At 43.8% G+C, this 23927-nt stretch overlaps 1 protein-coding gene across 1 annotated transcript in view; it reads right to left on the bottom strand.

Annotated features, from left to right (window-relative positions):
* Window positions 1–23927, bottom strand: part of LNX1 (ligand of numb-protein X 1) — a 122645-nt gene that overhangs the window by 2184 nt on the left and 96534 nt on the right. Inside the window, 3 exon segments of the mRNA XM_032592981.1 lie at window positions 3235–3463; window positions 5570–5747; window positions 12810–12944. Of these exon segments, the coding sequence (XP_032448872.1) occupies window positions 3235–3463; window positions 5570–5747; window positions 12810–12944 (542 nt within the window).

Raw genomic sequence — 23927 nt, 5'->3', positions numbered from 1 at the left:
TCACAGGAAGACCTCTGGTGTGAAACATTCACCCTGTAGGATCTGTGGCGTGTTAGATACCACATTTGCATGGCGGTTCACTGACTAGCTCATACACAACGCAGGTAACTGACAGTTCTCCAGACACCCCACGGCATTACATTCCTACCTGTGCCCAGTACTGGGGGGAAAGCAGATGAAGAATTCGGTGATTCCTACCCAAGGTCATCAGCAAATATCTGTTACCATTTCCCAGCCATCATTCCTTAAAACATATAAATGGGTACCTAGAGCAATACTTGAAACAGTATTTCTCATTCTTTGACTATTGGATTTTTTCATGGAGTATCACCTTGGATCTTTAATTTTTATTGAATATTTGATTTCATGTGGACAAGCTATAAACCTCACCATCTAAAAATTCTGTTCTAGTGTAAAAGTTTGAACATAACGTGAATGAATTGTGTCTATTTTCCTAGACTCTTGTTTTGATACTGGAGAGAAAGTATCGGGATCATCTTTTAGATGTTTATTGAGCGTACCACATTCTGGGCACTTGGGGTATCAGTGAACAGACAAAAACCCCTGACCACTCTGCCATGCATTCATGTAGATGGCAATGTTACTGAGAGATTTTTCACTAAGTACTTTCCTTACTTTTGTGTTGAGTAGTTTAACTTTGTAGCATAAGAAAGTACTGTAAACCCCTTCAAAATCAGACCTTGGTTAGTTGGAACTGAGGAGTACTGGGCATTTTTTTTCTCAAGTTAAATGATTTCACTCCCCATTGGGAAATGTGGAAGCTGGCTTTGGTCAATGATGCTGAGGATTTACCTTTGAAATATTAAGCGACTTTAAATTCTATAAACGTGAGTTTTCCTATTCTGAAACTCTCTAAATTTAGGGCTCATTGAAGAAGAGTTGGATAATTTAAAAAAATAGCAACAACTTTAGTAATTTTCTCCCAGTGAGAAAATTACGGTTACCTTAATAAATGAACTCCATGTTAAGGACCATGGTGAAGTCTTGGGTTGCTCAAGAAGCTGTAAAATTTTGTTACACTGGCTGTTCCTTCTCAGTCTCCAAGGATTCCCCTCTTCTCAGCAGACCTCAGTGTTTCACTGAGCCCCTACACTACCAAAGGGTGGTTCTCAAAGTGTCTGGAGATCAAAAACTCCTTTTGCCTTTCAGGGAGTCCAGAGGTCAAAAAATAATTTTATCGTAACAGACATTATTTGCCGTTTTAAAAACTCTCATTTTTCTCATGAGCGTTTAAGCTCAGAGAACACAGGATGGGTGATCTGGCAACAGAGTGAATGCAGAGGTAGATGTGAGAGTCCAGTTATCTTCTGTTCTAGCCAAAGAGTAAAGAGGTTGGCAAAAAATACTGCTACTCTTCTCACTATCTCACTCCGAAGTCTTTTCTGGGTTCCCACAGCACCCTGTGCCTGTGTAATAGTAACGCACATTAACTCATTTCTCCCCTATCCTACTGGTCCAGATGAGAGCATGTTTTGAAAGACTTCCAGATGTGGAGTGTGGCCCTGGGAGCCAACAGAAAACGAAGAGTCCCCTTGAGTTGAAGAGCATCTGATAAGTTGTAAAGCTGAGGGGTAATCCTGGAGTTGCCGCCTATGGTGTGACCCTCAAAGCCTCAACTCTGTCGCTTTACAGAGAATGTTCGCCAACCCCTGACTTCGACTTTTCCTAGAAAAACACACAAGGAACCGGTCACCGTGATTACCTCAGGGGAGTGGATCTGAGGGGACAGGCATGAGAGACTCACCCTGCACCCTTCTCCCCTTTGGTGCCTCAGATTTCTTCTGTGATTATATTACTGTGAGGGGACGAGGGGCCAAAGGAAACTAAGGGCCACCAGGGTGACCGAAGACCAGTGTTGTCTGTGCTGGCATCATTTCGCACTTCCTGTCTACTTCTTTTAAAGGAAATGAACCAAATCCAGACTACACTTCTGGCGGGAGCAGAGAATCGCTGCCTCAGGCCAGGTGACCAAAAAAATGGAGAGAAAGCCACTCGGTTGGTTACATTTGGAGTAAAAGCATCTCGCATTTGTCCTGTCTACCATGAATGAGGAACTCTGATAGATGATGAATAGCTTTCAAGCATGCAAAAACAAAAAATGAACAAAAAAAACCTGCTTTCATAGACTCCAGTTTCAGAAAGATTAAAAAATGTTAGTTCAAGTAACTCTTCTTCCACTCAGGCTCAGTCCAAAATGCTTGCAGATTTTCAAACTGCCTCAATGCTCAATTTTCAACTGTTTAAAAATGTCCTTATTTTAAAAATAATCAACTAGGAAAGGCTCGAAAAGGAATCTAGGTCAGTGTATCTGAGGCAGGGATGTTTTTTAAAACCTCATTTGAAATTTGAAAAAAAAAAAAAGACAAAGAGACCGTCCTATCTCCACCCTCAAGAAAAATGTCCTAAAACCAAACACCCTACTTTTATTCATTAAATCTAACGGCAGCATTTCATCTTCAGTGACTCTAATATTTAACATTTACATCACGCAGTTGGAATTTGTAAGGCAATCCTTTGAAGGTCAAGAGTTTGTGCTCTGCTGCAGGTGTGCAAACCCCAATTTATCTGTTCTTCAAAAATTTAACTTCTGCATCTAGCCATTTACAATGTCCTTAAAAACTGTCCTGACGTGTCTGTGCGAGACAATTTAATGGTTTCACATAAGGCTCCGGTTACGTCTCACTGAAATGACAACCCGGCTGCTCCCTGAAGTTTTCTAGAACTTTACAAGAGTAGGAACTAGAGAGTCTTGAGACATGCCCCTCAACCAGCACATGCTTCAACATCGGGGTACACGCAAGATGTTCTGCTGAAGGGTTTTACCTCTGCAAGTTCTGAGGATTCCACTAGCAAAGTAAGGGAAGGTTCCAGAGTGGAGGAGCCTGGTTGGGTTTTAGCCCTCTGCCCCCGTCGGCTGAGCTCTCTCTGCTGCATGAGCCATACAACGTACAAGGGCAGCAGCCCAGGAGCTCCTCAACGTGAGTATCTGACAATGTTTCCACATCCAGGCTTTCATCCTGCTCTGGGATTTCCGCATGCATTTTCAGTAACAGAAGGGAGGACAGACTTCTTTCAAATGGTCTCACAATCAAACGTGGGGCTCACAAGGATGCTAGCGCCACGAACGTGGCTAGTGACGAGAGAGTAAGAGTGGTCCGGGAAATGCAACGGTTTCCTCCCACATCTCCGCAAGGATGTCAAGTTGGGACTCACCGTGGTAATTCCAGCCACATGATCCAGGACGGGGACCAGTCTCTGGCCGGGGCTACGTTGTGGTTGGAGTCCAGGGCTGCTGGGCTGCTGCTCGCTTCCTCGGGTTCACGTTCTTTGACTTCCAAAGCTTTCAGGACCACCAAGGAGGATGTGCTTTTCAATAATGCAACTGCCTCACTCCGGCTGACCTCTGTTAGTTCAATCCCGTTCACGTTTAACAAAATGTCACCTGATGGCCAGAGAAGCAGAAGCTATCTTTAGTGAGAGCGCAAATAGGAACTTCTAGAAAAGTGCAAAGGGGCAGGGGCTGACTGCGATGTGGGGAGGTGAGGAGGGTGAAGGGCCATGTCATTAGCCTCCTGCACTGACGTGAGGCTGAGTTCTCCAACAGCAAAATGGCTAGCGTGTGGGTGTTTCACGGCACTGGGAAGTTATGTTGGGAGGTTTCTAAAGCATACTCGTTAGTGTTTGGTTGTTGCCTTTAAAAAACAAAAAGCAGGGGTGCCTGGGTGGCTCAGTCGGTTAAGCGTCCGACTTCGGCTCAGGTCACGATCTCACAGTTTACGAGTTCGAGCCCCGCGTCGGGCTCTGTGCTGACAGCTCAGAGCCTGGAGCCTGCTTCACATTCTGTCTCCCTCTCTCTCTGCCCCTTCCCTGCTCATGCTGTGTCTCTGTCTCAAAAAATAAAATAAACATTAAAAAAAAATTTTAAAAACAAAAAGGGAAAGCAGGTAGACAAATTAGCTTCGTTTACCATTTAATCAAAGAAAACCTACTTTTTCACTTCTTGTTTCTCAGTTTTAGCACAAGAGAGAGCATTTGGCAAAAGCTCCAAGTACCCACATGGAGCCTGGCATGCGGTGGGCACCCAACAAATGTGGACTGCCTGAAGAAGAGACCACCCCTGAAAGGGTCTGGCAGAGGAGAACACAGCAGTTAAGAAAAACGAGCTGGAGCGATGCTCTTAAAGAGGGGAAAGGAGTTAACATTGTGGTTCACTGCAAAGGTGATAGTAACTTCCATCGGTTAAGCACCTACTACGTGCAAGGCCATTTCCATACACCATCCCGCACAGTCCTCTGCTCGCATTCTCTCGCTAACAAGCCACTTCTTGGCGGACCTCATCACTCTCCACCCCGGTGCTTGGGTGAAAAAGAGCAAGAGAAACCAAAAGACATACTTCTCCTACCTCCAATTTCTATTCTTTGATCTCTCTCCTAATCTCCTGCCTCCTTTGACTCTCATCTTTTTCACACAGAATAACCATAGCAAGAGTAAAAAGATAGGAAGAGACAGATGGGAAAGGCTTGACCACCAGCCCAAGCCCTGCCTGACCCCAAAAGAAGCACTGTTAGGTTGGCCAAAGAAATCCCTTACCATGCCCCCCACCCCGCCCTGCCCCCACCCATGGCTCCTCAGGCTGAACAGCTGTACTTCAGGAACTTCACATGATCTCCTGAATCTGAATCTCCTTCAACGACTTAATTGCTCAACCATCTGAGCTATCCCTTCGTGGGAATTGACAATATTATTAAAGATACATATTTGGCATCACCTTCCTTCATTCAGAGTAACCCAAGACACATAAGGTTAAAATAATTAGGGGCGCCTGGGTGGCTCAGTCGGTTGAGCGCGCAGCTTCGACTCGGGTCATGATCTCACAGTCTGTGAGTTTGAGCCCCGCGTCGGGCTCTGTGCTGACGGCTCAGAGCCTGGAGCCTGCTTCTAATTCTGTGTCTCCCACTCTCCCTGTCCCTCCCCTACTTGCGCTCTCTCTCTGTCTCAAAAATAAATAAACGTTAAAAAAATTTTTTTAGATAATGAAACTTTTTTTTTTTTTTAAACCAGTGGAAAAGAACCTAGCATGGTACTTTCATGATAAATATTACTTCATGGTAAATAATGTAAATGGTAAATATTCATTGGCTCAAAATCCATGAAAGTATTTCTCCCATCCAACCCATGAAATGGAACAATTCATGAATAGGTTCATCACAGGATCAATCCGGCAAAAGAATCACTTAGAAAGAATGGAACCAAATTATGCCATTTAGTCGAGGCCACTTGCTCATAACTGTAGAACTTCTCCATCACTTCTTGGCATAGTTTGCAGGTGCCCACTTTATTAGCAAGCCAAGGGGCTCACATCGACCCACATAAACTAAGAAGGGTGAAACCCAGTCCAGCAACTAAACCCAAACCAGTCAAGATCAATGGGTAACAGAGGTCCTGGGCAGATCAACGTCTCATTCTCTTGTTAATTCTGGAAGCAGTTACCTAACCCAGCAAGCATTTTTAACCCTCTGCTGCCCCAGTACTTTAAGTCTCTTTTTACCTGTTTTTATTCTTCCATCTCTGCTTATGACTCCTCCAGGCTCCACACTGATGACATAGATAGGCAAATCCCATTCCCTATGTGATGCTCCCCCTGCAACGGTCATGCCGAGAGATTCGCTGGGGTCTTTTCGGACACTTACCACCTTCTCGTGGCAAGTGACCACAGGATGGAGGGGCTAAAGGCACAGACAGAAAAACAAACACGGCATATCTGTTCACAAGTGGGTTTGCATTTCCTACATACAAAAGCTACCAAAGCTGGATAAATATCAGATGGTAGTCCTTGCCCTCACAGAGAAAGACGCGCTCAGACACCCCACACTTTGCCTCCACCCTCAACAGAGTTGCATTATCCCAAACTCTATAGGCTCAGAGAAAGTTTACATTTCAAATAGAAATGGAAACAAAAAAAAAAAAAAAAAAAAGAAAAAGGAAGAGGAACAGGTTGGAAACCACTGCAGAAATATTAAGCACACAAAGTGAACTACATCCCAAATATTCCAAGTGACTCATTCATTCCTGATAGCAGGGAGTATTTCCGAAAACTCTTGTCATTCATGAGTATCAGGATTTTTTTCTAAATTAGAAAAAAGTATTTGCAACAACATGAATGGAACTAGAGTGTATTATGCTAAGTGAAATAAGTCAGTCAGAGAAAGACAAATATCATACGATTTCACTCATATGGGGAATTTAAGAAACAAAACAGATAAACATAAGGGAAAGGAAGCAAAATTAAGATAAAAACAGAGGGAGACAAACCATAAGAGACTCTTAAATTCAGAGAACAAACTGAGGGCTGCTGGAGGGGAGGTGGGTGGGGGGATGGGCTAAAGGGGTGATGGGCATTAAGGAGGACACTCGTTGGGATGAGCACTTGGTGTTATATGAAGTGACGAATCACTGGGTTCTACTCCTGAAAATCATTATTACACTGTAGGTTAACTAATTTGGATTTAAGTGAAATTTAAAAATTAATTGAAAAAAGGAACTGTAATTAAATAGTCTTCAGTTTAACTTAGGTAGAGGAAGTCAATTATAGAACTCCTTAAAGAAAAAAAATAATGGATTTCATAGATATCCCATTCAATGGATAACTGGGTTCTCCCCAATTAGCATCTTCAGTCTTCACATATCTCTGAAAAACATGCAGTTCTACCCTTGAATTATATTATGTAAAAATATAGCATACACATTGTATAGCATACATTGAAGACCAACTTTTGAAAAATAAGAGAACTGTGATTTTGATTCAACAACTCTAGACCAAAAACAGTCAAAGCTGCATGCAGTGTTATCTTAAAGCAGTAAGAGTTGGTCAAGGGCGCTGTTTACCAATGAATACAGATCAGCATGTACTTTTATATTTTTAAAAAATTTTTAATGTTTATTTATTTTTGAGAGAGATAAAGAGACAAAGTGTGAGCAGGGGAGGGGCAGAGAGCCAGTGAGACACAGAATCTGAAGCAGGCTCCAGGCTCTGAGCTGTTAGCACAGAGCCTGGTGCAGGACTTGAACTCATGAACCGCAAGATCATGACCTGAGCTGAAGTCAGAAGCTCAACTGACTGAGCCACCCAGGCGCCCCTCGACACATACTTTCCTAAAAATGTATTCTCCTCCCTGCTTGTGCAATGACTTGGGAACTAAACGGGAATGTGCCCTGCAAATAAATATTTATAATACTTGAGCAGACCTCAGAGAAGTCTCTGGTTCAAGAGAGAGTTTACAGTTGTATCTAAAGGAAGAAAATTAGAAACCACATCTGGTAAAAAAAAAAAAAAAAAAAAATCAGGGTACAAAAGGCAGTGTAAGTATACTACCTTTTGTTTAAAATGGTGTAGGAATGAGAATTTGTATTAATATTTGCATTTTCATGAAGAAACTCTGGAAACAAAGAGGTTTTTTGGGCATGGGGGGGGGAACTGGACAGATCAAGCATGGGTGAGGGGCTCCTTCCTGTATCGTCTCCATTTTCTGAAACCTGGGAATAGATTATCTGTCCAACAAATCAACTGAATGATAATTAAACTTCTGTAAAGTTGATGGTTAACATCATATAGAATTACTGCCTGAATGCATGAGTCCATTTTTAATGCTTCATTATGAAGATAAGCTTAGGGGTTTTTTTTGTGTGTATTTATTATCTCACAATTTTCTATGGTATAAAATTACCCACCTCTGTTCTAATGGCCTTACTGCATCCAGTAACGGCCTGTTGACTGTATCCCTAGCACTGAACATAGCATTTGGCATATTCAAGATGGTAACTATGTGTTTGTCGAATAAACAGGTGATAAATTACGGCTGACACAAATTGTTTTTGGTAGTGATGAAATACTAAAATAGGGATTGCAAATTATTATGGCTAGGTATTTGTTACAATTAGTGCTTACAAGGTCTGGGTTGTGTGTTTCTCTAAACCCCCAGAACCTTGAAGAGACTGGTCATCAGACGCAGGTTGCAAAACGGAAATGGGACCTTCTTCAGGGCAAAGTTTCAAAATAAAACAGAGAAGTAACAGTTGTGTACACAGTGGCTCTAGCATTCCAGAGTAGACCTGGAGGTGCTCTCAAGGTCGGTTCTCAGTATGTAACTTTTCTCGTCCACAAAGCCATGAGATGTAGGATGTCTCTGCCTTTAATCACAGACATCTCTCAAAAGAGCCCTGTTTGGACATGCAGACAGTTCTGAAATGCACCCAACTCAGGGCTAAGTTCTAAACCTGGAGACTCCTACTGGCTGCTCTGTTTCTTCAGCTCATTCCTGGGGATAGTCGTACAACATTTACTCCCAAATCACAAATAAGGTCTTTCCTGCATTGTTTCCACATGGAAGCCAGGCATGCTGTTGGCACAGCTGATCAATCTCCCAAGGTGATGACTAAAACACAGTATGGAATGCTCTGGAAAACAAGGACATCTTTTCACATTAAAAAAATATATGTACACACAGGGGTGCCTGGGTGGCTCAGTCATTGGGCGTCCGACTACGGCTCAGGTCGTGATCTCATGGCTCATGAGTTTGAGCTCCGCATTGGGCTCTGTGCTGATAGCTCAGAGCCTGGAACCTGCTTGGGATTCTGTCTCCCTCTCTCTCTCTCTGCCCCTCCCCTCTCACGCTCTCTCTCCTTCAAAAATAAATGAACATTAAAAATTAAAAAATATATATGTACACACACATACACACTGTATTGCATTCTTGAACAGCTTCCTAGTACTTCATCATGTGTATATGTCATATCCCCCATTGATGACCATTTTGGTTGTTTATAAGTCTCGTGAAAAATTAAACAGTGTCACTGCAAACATCCTTAGACAACACATATCTCGTACGCTTGTGTAAATATTTCTTTAGGCTAATATCCTAACAGTACAACTGCTAAATCAAAGAACCTGAGCATTTTACATTTTGATACATACGACACAGCTCTATCATCTATAATCTCACCAATACCTTGTGAAAATGCTGATTTCCCACAATTCTGCCAAACCCTGGGTTTTATCAGTATTTACAACATTTGCCCAGATGAACAGAAGATTGCAAATAATCGCCTTTCTAGGTAATAAGCTTAAACACGTTTTATTGTTAAACTTCTAACAGTAACAGCATTTTCAATCTTGTAATACCGTCATCACTCAAGCTCCCCCAAACTTATTTATGAAGAGGGTAAGCATGCCCATTGGGGCAGCCCTGTGATGGGAAGAAATGCATCTGGAATGGAAGATATGCCTTTGACCTGAGAATCCTTTAGTTAAAAAAAAAAATGGGTCACTAAATTCATTTGAAGGATAAGTAGAAAACTTACTTATCTCATGAAAGATTCCAGAAATGGTTTCTCACCTGCCACACCAGATAATAGAAATAAGTGAGGCCTCGGGCACCTGGGTGGCTCAGTCACTTAAGTGACTGGATCTTGGTTTCGACTCAGGTCACGATCTCATAGTTCATGAGTTTAAGCCCCGCATCAGGTTCCGCAGCTGGCAACACAGAGCCTGCTTGGGATTCTGGGTCTCCCTCTTTCTCTGCCCCTCCCACACCCGTGCTGGCTGTCTCTCTCTCTCTCTCTCTCTCTCTCTCTCTCTCTCTCTCAAAATAAATAAATTAAAAAGTGAGGCTGTAATTATTTTGTTGTGAATAAATATTCTTTGAACAATGCACAGATTGGCCAGATACTCTTTGGGGAAAAAAGAGTTATCTACTTAAATGTGTTTGGGCAGAAAAACTGAGACTCAACCTTAAAACAATTCTGATCAAGGAAGCACAGCTGGCCGGAGGAAACTGAGGACTGACACCCAAGAGATCTGAGTCAATCCATGGTCTCCCCGCCCACACTACTCTGCTTTCAGAGGTAATATTTTAACATGTGATAAAAAAAAAAAAAAAATTAACCTATTAATTTTCAGGTTCCTGTCAGAAAAAAACACATGAAAGAATCAGTTACCCAAGAATGAAAGGTTTATCTCATTGACTAGAGAAATCAAATCCAATCCTGTCAAATAAAAGACCAGACATAGAAGATCTGACTGCTGAAACCTATGTTCTCTTGGCTGCACAGGTAGGTTATTTATGCTTTTAGATCCAAGTTCCTGGAGAGCAGCATCTTCCTCCACACGTCATCAGTGCTTACCCAACAGCCTTGCTGTACTGAGCAAGGAGATGTTTCAAGCACCTATGGGCTCAACACACATGACTGGGCACCCCCTAAATAGGAAACGTGTCCCTTGTATTTTGGACAGCCATCTGCCTTCCACACCAGAGGGAGAGACTCACGTTAACAATGGAAAAAACCAAGTACCGCCACGAATCCTTCACACCCAGAGTTGCCTAATCCTCATTGAGGAGAAGGAGAATGAAATACGACAGCGATCTTCTTTTCCATCTGTGTTTTCTCCCAAACGCCTTCCCTGCTTCAGAGACCTGAGGATGTTCCCTGAGGTTCGAAAACATAATCTGGTACGAACTAATTCAAGCTGGATGAAAAGCATCGTGAGCACTAGTCTACTTATCACTCAGCTGTAAAAATACTTTAAAACAGTTTCGACATAAAAACAAGTATAAGGATGAACATAATGACCTCCCATGTACCTTGCCACCCAGCGTAGGAAATACGTGCTCCAGTACAGGTGGAGTCCCTCTGTGATTTCTTTCTGGTCACTTTCCCTTTCCTGTCCCACAGAGGCAGCCGCGCGCCTCCATCTGATGCCTTTCCATCTTTGCTTTTCAGTTGGCTACAAACATTTCTGTCTCCCGAGTCTTGGTTTGCCTTCTCTGAGCTTTGTCTCATTTAAGCTCCTACTTTAAAAACCCATGTTGTTTCCTAGATAAAGCAAAGCTTAGGATCATAAAAAAAACTAATCGAAGAGCCACGTATGTCTTAGTTTTGTTTTAAATAGGCTGTGTGCGTGTGCGTGTGTACGCACGCATCTCATCTCAAAAGGCAGACACACCTATAAATTAAAATGAGACTATTATAATTTCCCACCAGGCCAGTTTGTTCGGTACGTTTCCCAGGAATTAAATACATGACAGAGACTGCAGCAAAACTTCGATCAGCTCATCTCGGTTGTTTCCGTGATTCATAGCAGTTAGGTGAAAGGGACTACAGACCCACAGAGCTGGTGAAAGCCTCATTCTTAGTGGCTTAATGACTAGACTACAATATGGTCTGGGTAACCCAACTATAATTCGTTAATTAGATTAAACCTTAACTAAGCTAATAAACTAGTTTTCTATTAGTAAACACCATTAGTTTATTTATTTATTTATTTACCATTAGTTTAATTTAAACACACTAATCCTATTTACTAGTGAAAAGATACCAGGAAGCCCTTACCCATAAAATGTGTTAGCAGGAGGCACCTGGTCTGTCTAGGTTGCTTATTGTAAAAAAAAAAAAAAAGCCTGGAATTTATGGATGTATGGGGCACGGCTGGCTGGCTGGCTGGCTGGCTGGCTGGGGAAAGAGAGGGTTGTAGCCTTGTAGGCTATGTTATTAAAAGTCGGGATTCTGAGAGGCGTCTGGGTGGCTCAGTCGGTTAAGCGTCTGACTTCAGCTCAGGTCATGATCTCACAGTTTGTGGGTTCAAGCCCGGCGTCAGGCTCTGTGCTGACAGCTCAGGGCCTGGAGCCTGCTTCGGATTCTGTGTCTCCCTCTCTCTGGGGCCCTCCCCTGCTTGTGCTCTGTGTCTCACTCAAAAATAAACAAACAAAAAAATTAAAAAAAAAAGAAGTCAAGATTTTGAGTATTGTTTCTGCATACATTACTCAAAAACCCAGACTTGTGAGTTATCCCCAAACTGAAGCATAGTCTCATACGATTGCTCAGACAGGCACTCCCTAATCTCTCTTAGAACAAGAGCAGGCTACCTATAGACTTGTTTTAATTACAAGTGATTGAATGCAATCAGATTTAGGAGAACTGGCTAGAAATCCATTGCCATCACAATAGGATGCCAACCCAAGGCTATAGGACTCTGAATTTGGGCTAAGCAAGGTTTGTGTTGCTTTCGATACCCACCCAAATGGAGAGGTGATGGCGTTGCCTCTGACAGAAGAGACCGACAGGAGTACAAACTGGGCTGAGTCACCTCATTGAAAGAGAAGCTGCACGTTGCTGACCTGAAGGATGCAAGCAGCCCGCAGGTGCACTCGGCTTCATTCACATCGTCCTACATTTTTCTCTGACTTTAAATGCCACAACACAGGGCATATGCTTTCTCATTCGCCCCATTCCCCACCACTCCCTAATGTTACATGAACTCCAAATGTATATATGATCTTCCCAGTTCTTCTGAAAAAAAAAAAAAAATGAACGTACTAAAATTAGCAGGGGAATTGTTATTTTAATTTTCGGGCAGATTGGGAACTTCAAAAACCAAAAACCAAGCGAATCTCTTGTTTCATTTCAAAATGAATGAAAACGGTCCTTAAGCAACGCGACTGTTGGAAAAACATGACATCTATTTGGCTTAGACTAGAAATTAGGTCCCCATATGGAGTCTGCAAGATCAGGTTTCAAAACTTGCCTGCACCTTCTTCTCTCTTGTTTGGATGGGAGACACCTGCTATCTCACTGGGTCTTGAAGATGGGACCTCGGGCTTTTTGTTTCACAAGGCAAGTCAAACAGTGTTTAAGTGATGAAGTCCAGAGAGTACGCTTAGAAATGTTCAAGTGTTCAGCCTTCCCAAGCAATTGCTTCCTGCAGGAGGAGTGGACATAGCCTGGCTGGGGCTCACCTTGGGAGTATTGCTCCTGTCCCCCGGCCCCGGGGACTGGCTCCCGTTGCAGTCCCAGCCGGCTTCCTGAAAGATGTCAGGACTCTGCAGCCGAACCTGGCGGGACACGACGAGGTGAACGCGCCTTTCACTGGCCTGGGTAAGAAGACACAGACGTTAGCCACCCTCAAGCTTCCATCCAAAGCATTGGGCACCAGAGGCTTACCAGGATGCACATTTTACTCTACCTTTTTTTAGAGAGAAAAAAAAAAAAGGTGTCTAGTATTTCTCACGGCAGTGCCCATTTTATAATTTGGCAAGAGCATGAGACTCATTTCCTTTACTTTTTTAAAATTTTTGTTTAACAGAGAGAGAATGGGGAGAGGAGGAGAGGGGAGGGAGGGAGGGAGGGAGGGAGAATGAATGGGGGAGAGAGGGGGAGGGGGAGGGAGAATCTTAAGCAGACCCCACACTCAGTATGGAGCCTGACTCAGGGCTTGACCCCACAACCCTGGGATCATGACCCGAGACGAAACTGACAGTTGGATGCTCAACCCACTGAGCCACCCAGGTGCCCTTCCTTTAGCTTTAAATCAGGTAAGGAAACCTACTTCAAGGGAAAAACTAGGGAAGGTTTGATGCATCCAACAGTTTTTGAAAAGACATCATGGAACATGGTTATTTTTCAGAGATGGCTCCTTTGCACACAAGCCACGTCTGAAGGGCTTTCCAGATAGAACCGAGTATACTCCGTAAAGTTGTAGCTCAGTCTAAAACCCAGGCCAAAGGTGAGCAGGACAGAAAAAGGAACAGAGTTGGTGGTGGCAATGCTACCAACATAAGAGTAGAAATCCCGCTTGTACAGAATTCAACATTTGGGCACGGGAAAGGAGAAACAGTTTAGAAATACAGGGATGAGTCAATAGTGCAAATGCAACCCGCTTAAGGGCCTTTACCCTGAGCCTTTATCTTTCATGTGGCTATCCCCAGTTCTGACTACTATTCCCCTCAGCTATTAACATTGATGCTTGCACAGAGCATTCCGGAGAGCAAGTACGTTGCTTACTGGGGAGAGTCTATTCCACATCGTAAACTTACAAGTTGGATTTGTGCCACAGATGAATTTCAGATCTGCTTGAGAGCATTCAGCGTTATTCGCAAACTGCTGACTACTGACACTCCAGATCCGCGGGGCAGATAGAGGAGACATTAATTAGCCCTGTGAAGTGCAGATAAACAAAGCTCCCTGATGGCCCGGAGTGGATTAGAAAGGTCGCCAGGAAGGACTAGGATTGGGCACGAAGAGGAGAGAGGGGTACGTTTTGGGGGTTCCTCTCTTCATGTCATCCACTGACCACCCTTCACCTCCGCAGAGACGGACATTGCCTGCCTGCCTTCTCCATTTACAGGTACGGCTGCCAGACTGTGGAAAAATCTGGTCAGGAAGGAGGACCTTGTTTTTAATTTTTTTTAAAACGTTTATTTTTAATAGAGACAGAGACAGAATGTGAGTGGGGGAGGGGCAGAGAGAGGGAAACACAGAATCCTGTGCAGGCTCCAAGCTCTGAGCTGTCAGCACGGAGCCCGACTCAGGGCTCGAACTCACTGTGAGATCATGACCTGAGCCGAAGTCGAACACTCAACTGACTGAGCAACCCAGGTGCCCCAGGAGGACCTTGTTTTTAAAACCTGAAGCAATCAAAACCTCATCAGTGAAATCAGGTCCCCACGGTTGTCCAACACTGCCCAGCCCAAACCTTCATGATTTTGCGTGCTTGTATTAATAAACATTTCTTCTCAGGGCTCTCTTGAAACTTAGGGATCATCAACTGGGTAGCTGTAAGTCAGATGAACTTTTAAAAACAGCTGCTAAAGTCCACTAAGCGTGGCTATGGTGAACATCAAGGTGGATGGTGGGCCAGTTGAGTTGACTCATCTCAAATAAATTACAAAAATCCTACTGAACAGGCCCAAAAAGCAAGTTCAAGTTCTTCATTTTCCTTCCCATAAAGCCCAGTCATCACTTTTGCTGGTCTACGTAATCAGTATTTCTACACCTTTCCTCTGTTCCTTGCCTCTCTTGAATCCCTTGGTGTTTCTCAACACGTATAAAGCTTGCATCAGAACAAAAACTAACAAGCTCAGGAAACAATAATGCGGCAAGCTGACATGAAGAACTATGGTATTAGCCAACTAAATTCAATTCTTGGAAGAGTATTTTGTAATAATGTTTCTTTATCCTGTAAGCCTCACTTTTCCTAATGAGGTTATCGCTAGGAACTTTCTGAAGCAAAAATTCCTAGTGATAAGCAGCAAAACACTCAAGTCAAAACTCCAACTGCTGAGCCCAAATTTGCTCTTTATCTGCAGGGAAAGTCCAATGTTTTGAAGGATCTCAGCAGGGGGTTTGTCTTTGGCCCGCACATCGCCATCACGTTCAGTTCGTGAACGTGAGCAGTCATGTGTGCTAAGCATCTCCTAAGAATGGAGAAAATCTGAGCCTTTCATCTCAAATCAACTTGCCAGGCAAAATTCAAAATGCCAAGGAGCAGCCGGCAAGAGCTGTTTAATTCACATTTTCAAACACAAATTTCTCACTGGATTTTCAAATGTCGACTTTGGCATTAAGTTGCCGGCAGGAACAACCCTCCAATAAATGAGCCTGGTATCCATTTGCTTGGAAATAAATTCTCCGCAAGGCTGGATCTGTGGCTCTTACCGGCCACCTTACAAATTGTTCTCAGGGAGACTACTGGCTGCACTTTCTCTCCTAGTGTTTGAAGTTGTGAGGTGGAAACTAGGCTAATGTGTTTGTACTGGCTCTCGCCTCAGCAGCAGCTGGGTGCAGTGTTGAGAAACAGCCCTTGTTAGAGAGACAAGTGAGAGCTATCGTTGCATTTATAATAACGTGAACTTGCCTGTACTTAGTGCTCCATCAACAAAGATTTTAATGAGCGTTTCTTTAAAAATAATTCATCCTGCGTCCACATTCCCCACCAGCTTCTTTTCCAAGGATCCCAGAGTTAGGCAGTCTAGCTTTGGGTTTCGACGTATAGTCGTGGGGATGGTTCTCTCTATACCGTTTGGGGTTGCCCCCTCTTAGGCTCCCTTCCACCAATTGTTCAAGTATCACGGTCAGTTCATCTATCCTGGGCTCACAATGCCTTGGGAAATTGGGGACCACTCGTTCCATGTAATTAAAAAGTCACATATAACACTGCTAGGAATTTACCTAAGGGATACAGGAGTGCTGATGCATAGGGGCCCTTGTACCCCAATGCTTATAGCAGCACTCTCAACAATTGCCAAATTATGGAAAGAGCCTAAGAGTCCATCAACTGATGAATGGATAAAGAAGTTGTGGTTTATATACACAATGGAATACTATGTGGCAATGAGAAAGAATGAAATATGGCCTTCTGTAGCAACGTGGATGGACCTGGAGAGTGTTATGCTAAGTGGAATAAGTCATACAGAGAAAGACAGATACCATATGTTTTCACTCTTATGTGGATCCTGAGAAACTTAACAGAAGACCATGGGGGAGGGGAAGGGGGAAAAAAAGGGAGGGAGGGAGGGAGGCAAACCATACGACACTCTTAAAAACTGAGAATAAACTGAGGCTTGATGGGGGGTGGGAGAGTGGGGAGGGTGGGTGATGGGCATTGAGGAAGGCACCTTTTGGGATGAGCACTGGGTGTTGTATGGAAACCAATTTGGCAATACATTTCATATTAAAAAAAGTCACATATACAGAAGAGATGTCAGGCATCATCTAATCCAACACGTTCTCTGTAACCCATATTCTAATTCCCCCACAAAATCCCTGTCACGTTGTCACCCATCTCATGCTTCGGTGCCTCCAATGACAGTGAACTCACTGTGTCCCCAGGCTGCTTGCGCCATACTTGGCATTAATTAGAAAGTCTGTCCTCAGGCTGAGCTAAATGTACCATTTTCTTGCTTACCCATTGGCTCCCGTGATGCTCTCTCAGGCAGCCCCAAATCAATTTCCATGTAACAAACTTATTTGAAGATAACATTCACTGTTCTCCCTTGGCTCCTTTCCTTTCCAGGTCAAGTATTTCTAGTTTCTTTAATATTTCATATGTTTTCAAGTCATCTCAAAAGCTTGACAAAGTCTGGACTCACTCTAATAAAGTCTTTTTTTTGATGGACCAGCTGCCCCCAGGACCTCCATGATGGGCCCAGCTGGCCATGTCATATATGCAGACGTGATTATCTCTGTGCCCTATGAAGCCAAGAACTCCATAGAGGTCTGTCTTCATTATTACTAATTAAAAGATTACTGATTAATTAAAAGAGATGATTGATTAAAAGATGTCCTCACTAAGGGACACATCAATGAAACCTAACTCTGAGATCACGTATGGCACACAGACCATACGTGGCAATACAGACAACAGGAGGCATCAGAAGAGAGTTAGCACTTGAGATGCTAGAAAAATACCAGAGTCATCAGTCATTTGTCGACATGGCACCATACTACGCAATGACATGCAGAAGCAAAGTCCTTGCCCTGACCCTCCCTTCCGGGGGGCAAGAGGAATTCTGAGAAAAATGCCTCTCATGGAGCAAAAAGTCAGGGGCTCCAGAAATAGAACTCCAGGACAAGCTAATGGTGCACTGTAAGTGGATAGTTGCTATAAAATAAACTTGGTGAAAGCAAACCTGGTGTGAGTTGATTTGTTCACCACTGAAACATTAGCACATAGCATAGAGCCTGATGCATTTTTTAAAAATGTGTATTTATCTGGGGGGAGAGAGCAAGAGTGCGCACATACGTAGGGAGCGGCAGAGAGAGAGAAGGAGCCAGAGAATCCCAAACAGGCTCTTCACCATCAGCGCAGAGCTGGACGTGGGGCTCAATCCCACAAAACCACAAGATCATGACCCGAGCCGAAATCAAGGGTCAGATGCTCAACTGACTGAGTCACCCAGGTGCTCCATAACTGGGGGGAGCTTCTTTTAGCTCCCAGGTGCTTCTTTTAAAAGAAGACTTCAAGAATATCTTCTATGGGGGCGGCAGCAGCTATTTTAGTGGGCAAAGAGCAAGAGTCCAACCAAGGAAAAAGAAAATTAAGGAGGGGTTGAGGGAAAGTGGTGAAATAGGACCTTAGGACTAGACCGAGGTAGAAAAAGAGATTTGAGACAGCAATTTGGTCTCTTTTTCCTTCTTGACCATAGCTCCATATTCATCCTTGGGCTGCCAGAAGCACCTCCTTTAAGTGCTAAGATATTAACGACAGTCTGGTGTACATGGGATCATACAGAGGTCAGCGACAAGGTCAAAATAAGAATTTAGTTCTTGTGGCTGCTGCTTGCTGAGTTGGCAGAATGACCCAAGTCCTTTGCCTCAAACATCACTTCTTTCATGGTATCTAATTTTTTTTTAAATGTATGTTTATTTTTGACAGAGAGAGACAGAGCATGAGTGGGGAGGGGCAGAGAGAGAGGGAGACACAGAATCTGAAGCAGGCTCCAGGCTCTGAGCCATCAGCACAGAGCCCTACGCAGGGCTCGAACTCACAGACCACGAGATCATGACCTGAGCCGAAGTCAGATGCTCAACCGACTGAGCCACCCAGGCGCCCCTCTTTTATGGTATCTAGAAGTTACTCTCATGGTTAATGTTGTTCCATGGTGTTAAAAAAAAAAAAATGCATGTGGGGGGGTATGGAGTTGGAGGAAGGGCAGTAAAGTTCCAAGATTCCCTAATATTTGCAGCGTGTGGCGGTGCAGGAGATTCACTCCAAGAATTCAACGCTGAAAAGCTGTACAGTTTACCAAGTCATGCTTTATCAGGAATGCATGAGATTTAGAGCTGTATATAAAACTTATCTGGACTTTAAGAATTCAGCTCAAGAAGACTGTTACTAAATCTGCGCATTCTTTAGCCATTGTATTACATTTATTACAATGCCATGGTAAGAAAATACGTTGAAATGGGGATTTGATTCTGTATTAGTGCTGTATTGTGCTGATCTGTAAAAAGCACATTGACCTATCAGGTCTTATTTCATTGGCAGTTCTTCCTGGCTTCAAGGGACAAAAGTGCTCTTCCCCCCCCCCCCCCCAGTTATGCAGAACGCACGAGCTGGAATCACGTATTCAGAACAAATGTCGGTAATACGAGCAGTCCATTATTTGCTTTCTGGCTCTGTCCAGAGGCCTCTCACATTCTTTTTAAAAGTCTGTAGAGCCTAGTTGTTGGTTGTTCTTGATAAAATCACTTCTCATTTAGATGTTAATTCATGCAAAGGGAAAAAAAAATCGCACATGTGTGCATTATGAAATTAGTATTAATGAAAACCTGTGTGTCACCACCTCTACAAATGGCTTCGAATTGTTTTTCAGCTTCTGCCTCAAGTCTGGGGGTTGCCTAGAAACAAAAGGCACAAGAGCAATACTCAAATTTGAAATCTGTAATTACTTCGTTTATGAATTGCACATATTTGATCTCCCACATACGTTTGTAACTCACTGTTCCAGAATTGCAGAGAGAGGAGAGCATCTCAAAATAGGTACATCTGTCAGCCTAATCCATTTGCACACTGATTGGTGGGTTGAGAGATGCTGAATCGCCATGGTGAGGGAAGTCGAGATCTCTTTTTTCTCCCAGGGTCTCACATCTTCGCTCTGTATTTCTTGGTTCTCTGGTTTTAGGTAGGACGCCAGACAGTTTCACAAAGCTGTCTCCTTCCTACGATTATTCTAGATATGGCGCTCAAAGAATTACGAAACTGACAACGGGGGGTGGGGGGGAAATAAAGTCGTCCTGTTGTTCAGTCAGTCAACTGCTCCCTACGCGAAACTTCTGTGTCCTTAGGGTTTCTCTTCCTAGAGGAGCCGACTAACTCCTGGGGTCTGGCACCCGGGGCTGCTGAGTAAGTGGGGGTTAGGACTCCGCATATGTCAGTTGGTCAAATTGAAAACAGTTGTGGCTTCTCTGTAATAACTTTTCCCTGAAATAATGGAGAAAAAAGGCAAAAGTGTGGTACTGTGGGAGAAAACATGACCAACAGGACATGTTGTCTGGGAATTTCTTTCTCAGGCAAGTATGATTCATGGGGTAGATACACAAGGGCCATGCAGCTAAGGATCGCTTGGTAATTTGAGTCTCAACCTTTGAAGGGTATTAAGTTTAATTCCCCCAGCCTGGTGTGTGTTACAAGTATCACATAAATAAAATCCACTCTTGAGATTGCTTAACTGGGTTTTCCCAGCACTCCACTTTTTCCATTTCTTTTCCAACCAGCTTTGCCCAAGCCTTTAAAAGATCTTTTTCCCCCCTTCCCCTGCTTATAAAGCACATTGGCTTTGTGAGAAGACTCTTTTAGGAAGTCCCCCTGTTAGGCAAGATTTTACTTCATAAATTTCTCAGGGAAAAAATTTTTTCCTCTTCTGCTATTAATCTACAAAAGTAGAATGCCATATGTAATCAAAAATTTGTCCAAATGGCATGAGTAAGACAGTTTTTCTTTTGCCTATTGCCAAGTGTAGTTGGCAGATTACCTCTAGAACATGAGCTGCACAGACAGACCTGCAGAGGAAGTTGACAAACACAACATGCACGAAAACTGACGATCACCTAAAAGTCTAGTTTCAAAGAAGAAAAAAATCACGCTTAGTGTGCAGTTTCTTCGTGATGAGGAAAAGGGCTCTTCCTTGTCCGTGGGTTAATGTTTTCAGAAATACTGTCTTATTTTCTGTTCTCGCCCATTGACACAACAGGCTACACCCACCTGCCCAACATGGACTTCATTCTATTGGAGATCAGAGATAGGAATACATTCCAAGCTCTAGAAGGCCAGGAACTGTGTCAGTCTCGTTTTCCACTGTAACATACACCTCTCGGCACATAGAAGGTGCTCAACCAGTAATAACTGAACAAATTCAAAAGGACAAAATGTAGAAATTCCATCTTGGGGACAAACAGCATGTAAAAGTCGATTTGGTGTTTGTTCTTTGGTAAATGGTTTGATGAAAAATCCCTAGGAGATGGGATGAATGTATAAATCTGGTCTTCTATATATGTACAATTTTAGAACTTGGCTCAATTTATCCATTGAACAACTATCGAGTGTCTGTTCTTGCCAGGCATTTCTCTAAGTGCTTGAGATACCATATTGTACTCTTCTATACTATGTTGACAGGTAATAATTCATTGGTGGGAAGAAATAAAGCTGATTAAATAAGGGATCTAGAGCTGGGGGTGGGAGAAGCTATTTTAAGTGGGATTGTCAGTGAAGGCCTCCCTGAGGTGAGGTCTGAGGAAACACCTGAATGAAGCATGGCAGTTATACAGTTATTTGGAAGATTCTTCCAGTTAGAGGGAGAGCGAGAATGCCAGCTTTGAGGTGAAAAAGGTCTTGAAATGTTTGAGAAGTAGTAGCAAGAAGGCAAAGTGACTGAGAATGGCCGGGCAAGGGTGAGAATACCAGAGATCTTCTACTTTGCTTAAGAAATTAATTTGGAAGGATAACTAAAAGGCCAGATTATGTATGGCTCTGCGGGCCATTGTTAAGATTTAGAAAATTTTAAAAAATACTTTAGAGAGAGAGCGTGCATGCATGTGCTGGGGAGACAGAAGAAGAGAGGGAGAGAGAGGGAGGGGGGTGAGAGGGAGGGGGGAGGGAGGGAGGGAGAGGGAGGGAGGGAGAGTAAGAGAGAGAGAGGGGGAGGGGGGAGAGAGAGGGAGGGAGGGAGAGAGGGAGGGAGAAAGAGAGAGGGAGGGAGAGAGAGAGAGGTGGGGGGTAGAGAAAGGGGGGGGGAGAGGGGGGAGAAGGGGAGAGAGAGAAAATGAAACTTAAGTTAGGCTCCACACTCAGCATGGAACCCATTATGGGACTCAATCCAGGACCCTGGGGAATCATGATCTGAGCCAAAATCATGAGCCAGATGCTCAATTGACTGAGCCACACAGGTACCCCAAGACTTGGAAATTTTAATCTAAGTGTCTTGGGAAGCATCAGAGAGCTGACCACAGGAGTGACATGATGGGACTGACATTGTAAAGTGGCCATCTAACTGCCATGTAGAGAGCAGAGGTAGAGAATCGGGTGCAGAAGCAAGGAGACCAGTTGGAAGGTCTCTGGTGGAGACTGAACACTGATGGTAACGTGCGTGATGGGAGCCATGGACATAGTGAGGAACGGATTACAGAAAGAGCACGTTGAAGGGAATAGGGATTCTTCTGGCCCAAATTACTGGGCAAATGGTGCCATTTCTAGAGGCTGGCAAAAGCTGAGGAAAGAGCAGGTTTGACAAGGAATAGAGTAGGGAGAAGTCAAGGATTTGATATTAGACATTAAGTTTGAGATGCCTTTAAATGGAGATACCAAGCAGGCAGGCAGTTATAGAAGGGTGGCGTTCAGAGGAGAAGTTGAGGCTGGACATATGAATTCGGAAATTAGATGGCACAAACTCCAGAAGGGAAATGCCTCCTGTCACTCTGATTCTGTTCTCCACCTGATCCACAGGCCATGGCCTTAGGCCCTGTTAGGAAGATAAACATCCATCACCTTGAAAGTGGAACACCACCAAGATCCACAGCTCGGGGGACAAGACAGCACATGTGCTTCCTTTCCTGGTGGACAGGGGAAGGAGGGAGAGTCCCCTTGCCCCCTCTGCCTCATGCTGTCCACGTACAAAAGGACAGTATCATCTACCACTTGCTTCTCCCCAAGAAAGTGGCAGAAGATGCTCCACACGACAGTGAAGAGAGCTGCCGACGCCCGGAAGAAGTCCATGGCCGGAACCCCGGGTAGGGAGATCAGTGTGTGCTTAGGTGACCAATTCTTGAAAGCAGGCTCAGTCTTCTGTCATCTTCAGTGGAACTTGGTACAAGGTTCAGCCAAATATATACTGCTGACTCACTGTCTATTCTTGAAGTATTAATACTTTAGTCACTAACTAGAAGCTGACGCAGTATGCCAGGTAATTGCAAATGCTTCATAAGATAAGGCCTCTAATCTGTCCCCTCTCCTATCAGCTCTCCACTGCCTCTAGAGGAATCAAGAAAATCATGTCACCTCCTTTCTTACACCCTTCCAATGACACCCCATGGCCTTGAGGATACAGTCTGAGCTTCTTAGGGTCTGGTCCTTGCCTGCCACTCCCGCCTCGTCTATGGCTGTTTTTTTTTTTAATGTACTCCATGCTCCTGGTATTAACCCTTTCCCTAACCAGCTTTTCGGGAAATGTTCTTTTGTGTTGTATCCCCTTCAAATGACCCTTCCTTCCTTGTCTACCTAGAGGCCTTCTACTGATTCGTCCAAGCCCCAGTTCAAGGTCTTCTCCTCTATTAAGAATTCCTAGGCCCATGCAAGCAATAATCTCTCCTTCATCTGAAACAGCACTGTTATTAATTTCTCCATTATAGTACTAACACACCATATGAGAATTATTTACAAAAAGTCCATCCCCCACACTAGACTGTGGGCTCCTTTGAGAGAGCAGCCTAAGAGGTCATCATCTCTGTGTTCCCTGTACCTGATGCATGGCTAGGCAAGCAGCAGAAATGTAACGTGTTTTGGCTAAATGAAGTAAATAAATGAATTCGGAGTACAAGAGCACAGAACAAAGCCTGTCCTTCGAAGAATAAAGATGGCAGCTCATCATGCATTAGAAAACCATGGTGACCCAGGGAGAGCCAACAGGATACATGCTGGGGCTTGATGATGGTATACCAGTCAGGAAAGTGAATTAATTTGAACCAACGTCAGGTTATTGGGAACATAACTTGTACGCCTCTCTTTTGAGAGGCCTTCCTAAAGGTTCATACTTGAGTTCCATGGGTTTTCCAAAGAGGCTGGACTCAGCCATGGAGACGGGGATTATTAGCTAATTCCCTAGTGGTCTCTGTCCACAGGATTCCTGGAGGGCATACGGCACCGCTTCTCATGGGAGTTAGTACAACTAGAGGTCTTGGGTATGTCCAGAATATATCTGAACGACCCGTCGGTCTGCAAACAACATACGGGCTATAAGGATGACCTTAAGTGATCTTCACCTGGTTAGGTTGCAGCACATAACCCTAAGTGTTTACAGGCAGTCATGTTGGTTGGCAGTCATTGGTTTATAGGCAGTCATGGTTGGCGACACTTAGGGAATGTC

The sequence above is a fragment of the Lynx canadensis genome, chromosome B1 (genome assembly GCF_007474595.2).
Source record: "Lynx canadensis isolate LIC74 chromosome B1, mLynCan4.pri.v2, whole genome shotgun sequence".
Classification (NCBI taxonomy): Eukaryota; Metazoa; Chordata; class Mammalia; order Carnivora; family Felidae; genus Lynx; species Lynx canadensis.
Note: the sequence above shows the minus strand (reverse complement) of the source record. Positions and strands in the feature narration are given on the sequence as shown.